At 49.2% G+C, this 5,884-nt stretch overlaps 1 protein-coding gene across 1 annotated transcript; it reads right to left on the bottom strand.

Moving 5' to 3' along the window:
• Positions 1–2,902, bottom strand: LOC125514817 (WAT1-related protein At1g44800). Its single transcript, XM_048680179.2, has 4 exons — positions 2,569–2,902; positions 1,386–1,454; positions 604–1,287; positions 1–506 (listed from the first exon to the last, which is right to left on the bottom strand). The coding sequence occupies exons 1-4, from the start codon at positions 2,760–2,762 to the stop codon at positions 287–289; spliced, it is 1,167 nt and encodes a 388-aa protein (XP_048536136.2). The 5' UTR covers positions 2,763–2,902; the 3' UTR covers positions 1–286.
• Between the last annotated feature and the right edge of the window lie 2,982 nt (positions 2,903–5,884).

Below are 5,884 nucleotides of genomic sequence, written 5' to 3'. Positions count from 1 at the left end.
TTAAGCAAAGCAGGTGTGATTAAATTAAGCAAGCGATCCGGACACGTACATCACTGGTCTCATCCGTTACACTTGCTACGGCCACCACTCGCTGATCTTCTTTCACTCTCACATGTCATGATTGGATCGTAGCTAGCGAGAAGCTGACGAGAAGAAGAAAATGTAGGAAAAATTAGCCTCCATACATGATCGATGGACCATATATGCATTATACCAGGAAAAATATAGACAGGCGGATCGATGATCGTATGTATTGGAGTATAGCTACTCCGATCGATCCCTTAGACTAGTAGTGGCCATTGGCTCCCGGCGTCTCCATGACGAAGACATGGCCGCCGTTGCCGTTGCCGAGCTCTTGCTTGCCGCTGCCGTGGCCGTTGGTCACTGAGGTTAAGGGCAGCTCGCCGGCGCCCTTGCTGCTGCCGCCGGCTTTGCTGATCTCGTCCTTGCTCTTGCCCCAGATGAGAAAGTAGAGGCCTCCAACGATGATGGCTGCACCAATAACACTGAAAGCAACAATGAAATGAGATCATTAGTATTGTTGCACTAATGTATTATACATCCACATCTATCTTGATGTGGTGGCAGCACAAAATTATGTACCTTCCGAGATTGATCTCCTCCTTGAGAATGATGGAGCCCATGACGGCGGTTATGATCATGCAGAGCGGGTTGAATGCCGTGACGAACACCGGGCCCCTTTGACTCGACACGATGCCCTGCACGTAGTACGCCACGCCGGAGCACACGATGCCGGCGTAGACGGCGGTGAAGAGGCGCATGTCGAAGCCGATAACCCAGGCCTGAGTGTTGGCGCGCTCGGCGACGAGGGCGATGGCGCCGCTCATGAGGGATCCCATGCCGCAGATGAGCACGGTGAGCGACAGTTCCGCCGGGTAGCTCTTGAGGGTGTTGGACTGGAGGATGAAGAAGCACGCCCAGGCCACGCAGGCGATGATGACCATGATAGTCCCGTTCAGCCAATCCCGCGCGTCGGCCGCGCTGCCGACGCCCTGGCCACTGGCGGTGGCGTGGTGCTCGCCCTTGGTCCACGGGAACTGCACGATGGGGCCGTGGTACAGGACCATCAGCACGGCGCCGGCCACCGTGAGGACCGTGCCGGCGATCTTGGCCTGGCTGTGCAGGCTCCGCAGCCGCACCTTCTCCATGCGCAGGAGGAGGGCCAGCACAAAGGTGACGGCCGGGAGGATGTTGACGAGCGCCGTCGCGAATCCCGCCGAGGTGAGCTTCGCCCCCATGAAGTACAGGTTCTGGTCAATCACAGGCCTGAGAAACCCATGCAACACAGAATATCAGTTTGAAATCAAGAAAGAGTGATGTGCTTGATCGCCATGAACGGACGGTCAAATAATTAATCGACGTACTCGAGGAATGCGAGACCCATGATCTTGAGGAAGATGGTGATTGTCATCTTTGGCCTCAGTCCCTTGCACCTGACGATAGAGCAAATATACAGTAAGCTAGTGATCTTCCATTAATCATGATCTAGCTAGCTACGTGAAAATGAACACTGCCACAAAATTGTACTCCTGAGTGCTTGGAAAGAAAGTTTACGTACAAGTTTTCTCTTAAGTCAGATGATGAAAAGTTCGACCAAGTTTATAAAAAGGCTAGTATATCTTATTCATCAAAATCTGTAGGCATTCTTTTCCAGCACAGATGGAGTATGAATCAACGGTGCATGCTTCCAGCTGACATGTGGGCTCCATGCATGATAGCCCCTCCACCTGTGACCAATCAGGGCACACTACCTAGTGGAGGTCCTCCAAGTGCGTTTACACGTACGTAAACACACATACCGCACACAGGCCGGTTAGCTAGCCACATATACCTGATTATGTGTCATTTTCTACTTCTGCTAATTGATGCACTCTGATATTCTGATTGATCCATCCATATATAGTACTAGATGCTCCATGATGAGAGGTACGTACATCTCATTTAAGGCGTGACAAGGAAAAGGCGGGAAAGATGGCTATCATGGGCTCATGGCGATACCAAATAGAATAAATCAAGATGCAGGTATGCTACTTTTCTGGATTAGGATCCACGAGTGCTGGTTGTGCAGCTTGCACCATCTAAATGAGACAAAAATGAGAATGAGCCGAACGAATTGTACGTTTGTGTTTGCTCGATCGTGGTGGTGCACGTTTGGCAAGTTGGCTTTGTTAATTTTCCTGATCTTCCTTTACGTGGCCACCTCGAAAGTTTTTCGAACTAACTAAAAGTGAATGCTAGAGTACATTCATGGGAACATCTGTCAGAATCATAGCTAGCTAATTAAGATCATTATTACATGTCCTATTGTACGTGTGATGACTTCGCCAAATCGCTCCAATCGTTGATCTTGATCCTTTACCGGATGTTTGTCGTAGGAAAAATAGGCCAACGGTGACATGCATGCACCCATCCGCGTGATGCATGTGCATGCCAGCGAACCCATGATCCTCGTACGAACAAAAGAGTGGTGCATGTCTGTGTGTGTGTGAGAGAGAGAGAAAGAGAGAGAGAGTGGTCCATGCATGGATGGAACTACTAGCCAGTTACCTCTCGAAGTAGAGGGCGAAGGGCGCCATGACGGCGGTGGCGACGAGGTTCCGGTAGACGACGAGGACGAAGTGGCTCATCCCGGCCTTGAGGGACGCCACGGCGATGATGTACATGCCGGCGAACCCCACCTGCAGCAGCACCATCGCCAGGTACGGCTTCACATCGCTCAGAACTTTCCACCCCATACCCATCCTTTCTCTCTCTCTCTCTCTCCCTGGGTAGCTAGCTTTGCTTCCTTCTCACTTAAAAATCAAGTCTTCACTCTCACTCTCACTCTCTCTCCCTCTGGCAAGCAATGGCTGCAATCGATGAGGCGATGAGCTAACACCGCGACCCGCCTCCCTTATATATACGCGCTCCATCGACACTGTGCACGTAGGTTCAGGAGCTGGATGCAAAGTGGAGCACTGTAGCCCATGGGTGGATCCGCGTCATGGATGCGGCTGCCTCAGCTAGCATGTCCGTGTGTCCCAGTGCTAGCTTAGCTACATGTTCCATTCCCAGTTTAATATTCCACTTCCTCGCAAAGGAGAGCAAATCTCTCTCTCTCTCTCTCTCATCCCATCAATTTGTATTTTTTTCCTTTGGAAAATGTAGGGAGCACGTAAATGGCGCTGGGTTTGGATAACTTTCCAGCCACCCGAGGAGAATGAATGCTATACTCGCGACAGGGAATTTGTGTTAATACATTGGCCTTTTCACTTTGCCCCGCTAGCTAGAGCTAGCTAGTGCTGTCAGGATCAGAGTACTGTCAATCAGCTGATAAGATGTAGCATCAATACTAGGCTACTCAAGTGATTGCTCTTCTCTTGGCCCTAAATGCCGCATTGCGAATCAAGAGATTCTTCCAAAAAGGACCAATATCATGTTTTTTTTCTGCTAACAAACGCATGATATCTTACATTAATAAAACTTATTCAGGCCGACTTTTACAACTGTTCCAAGGTGTGGAATCCTCGGCGATGGCATGCCGAGCCTACCTCTTGTTCAAGATCTTCCACTGCTGCAAGATACCACATAGTTTGAAAATGGCATCCGTGGCAAGTCGTAGATGGATCCGCTCTATAACAAGTTTATTGTGAATTGTCAATAGCGTCGAAGAGAGCACCATGAAGCGCATCCACTATAGGCGACGGTCATAGCCCGAGCTGGTCGCCATGATCTCGTAGAAATTAGGAAAGTCAGTGGGAGCACCAACTGTGCCTCACGACTTTTCGTAAGCAGCTCCAATAGAATTGAGCATAACGCATGCATCAGAACATGTGGTTGATATCATCGTCGATGTTACACAGAGGGCACAATCCATCTCACTGCGCTTCAGGACTTGGTCACTAGAAGGTATACGACCCCTCAACAACTACTACACACATGAAGATATGTATCTTCAGGGGTAACCAAACCGACCAAAGCTCTTAAAACTCGGAGGAACCAGGACTAGTGGCGATGGCATGGTAGAGAGATTTCGTCGAGAACTTGCCCAAAGGTTCAAGGTGCCGTGAGGACCTGGTGCCGTGGTAGGAGTAATCACTTCAATTTCTCGAAGGAGGGCCTCCCACTAAATCATCCGGGTGGCTTGAAGGCCCAAAGGAGTGATATATTCCCGAGGTCTTCGAGGGCACAAGCTGGTTACAAATGTTACATAACGATATGACACTCCTGCTTATGCCTAACACCCTGCCAAAAGAACCTTGATATCCTTGTGATGGAATTCGCTCACCCGGGTTAAAGTCTTAGACTTGGCATAGGCACTCACATTTTTCTAGATTTATTCCAGTTTTTTGGGCTCTATTCTTTGAGTGGTATGGTGTATTCATTAACTACGATGTGTTTGTAGCGATTTTCTCAATTTCTTGAAACAGTCTTTCGCCCCCCTTTATAGATAAAGTACAAATAGCTGAACTGATACACCATGGTCAGAAAACCCTCAAACAGGCACGTCCAAAGAAAAATAAAATGGCACCGTGCAGATGGCACAAGTGCCACAAACCCAACAATGAGCAATAAAGATAATAGAGGCCATCCCTAACAAACAACACACCCAAGACTACAGAAGAGGGCCTAAGCCGAGCCGTCATGAGAAACCACTGTACACCGATGACTCGAACACACAGAGCCATCTCCGAAAGGGGTTGTCTCATCGTAGAGGCCGCACTCTTGCTCCGGAAATTGGAGCGCCACTCCTGCTAGGAGACAGCAAGGACCAAAGACAGACATCACGGGAATACATCTATAAGATAGGAGATCAACGGATCCATCCACCTCCAGAGACGAGGATGTGCGCCAAGGAAGAGGCAAACCCGACGGCATAGGCCATCTACAACCGAGAGGGACCGAGGTTCCGTGACGATGCCATCCAGACGGTGATGACACCAAACACCACCGTCGTCCAGCCCGGAAGACGGACTAATGTTTTCACCTCGGAACCCCGACACTGTGAGGGAACCCATAGCACGCCCCACAGAGGGAAGCGACACCCATAGGTGCTGGAGCTGATGGTGCCAAAGTGCATAGCTTTCGCTCAGACCCACACAATATCCACCTGCCGACTCAGGGTTGTTGACCCACCCCATTGGGGGTTGGGGGGGGGCATGCCAAGCCTCCAGATCCGAACCAGGAGATCACCACTGCCGAAGACACTATGATACACGAGACACCCACCAACCCTCGCCTTGCTACCCACATAGCCAGGAGGAGATGCCGCCACTATTGCCACGCTGCCCATCGCAGAGCTAGCCGTGCAGACTCACTAGTAGAAAAAGGGGCTTTTGTCCCGGTTGGTAAGGCCCCTTTAGTCCCGGTTTTCGAACCGGGACTAAAGGGTCGGTACTAATGCCTCTCCCCTTTAGTCCCGGTTCTTACACGAACCGGGACTAAAGAGAGCGGCCACGTGGAGCTCCATCTTTAGTCCCGGTTGGTGGAAATTTTATGATTTTTTTTATTTTTTTTATTTTTTTTATTTTCAAATTTCTGAATTATTTTAACCTCTAGTGTGTAATCACCACCCCTCTTCACTGCTCAATTTATCCTCTAATCACCTCTCATCATTCCAAATCATCTAACTTCCCGAACGGTCACCCATCCTCCCACTCCCCCAACCTGAGCACGCTTAACTTCCGGGTTCTATTCTCTCTCGTTTCCAAGTTTGCACTTGTTGTTTTCCTGACAATAGTAAGATGTCAATCCTATTAACCTTCATGAATTTTGCTTGAGCATGAAGTGACACATTTCACTGCTTGAGTTTGAAACTATTGTTTTAAAAAAAATAATTATTTAGTAACACTAATATTTCTTGAATAATTAGTTTGACCACAGT

This window comes from Triticum urartu, chromosome 6A (genome assembly GCF_056163025.1).
Source record: "Triticum urartu cultivar PI428250 chromosome 6A, HENAU_Tu73, whole genome shotgun sequence".
NCBI classification, from domain to species: domain Eukaryota; kingdom Viridiplantae; phylum Streptophyta; class Magnoliopsida; order Poales; family Poaceae; genus Triticum; species Triticum urartu.
Note: the sequence above shows the minus strand (reverse complement) of the source record. Positions and strands in the feature narration are given on the sequence as shown.

Coding starts and splice junctions, on each gene's coding strand:
- LOC125514817 (XM_048680179.2), bottom strand. CDS start 2,762: ATGGGTATGGGGTGGAAAGTTCTGAGCGATGTGAAGCCGTACCTGGCG. Junction 1,455..2,568: donor TTCGCCCTCTACTTCGAGAG/GTAACTGGCTAG, acceptor CTCTATCGTCAG/GTGCAAGGGACTGAGGCCAA. Junction 507..603: donor GAGGAGATCAATCTCGGAAG/GTACATAATTTT, acceptor TGTTGCTTTCAG/TGTTATTGGTGCAGCCATCA.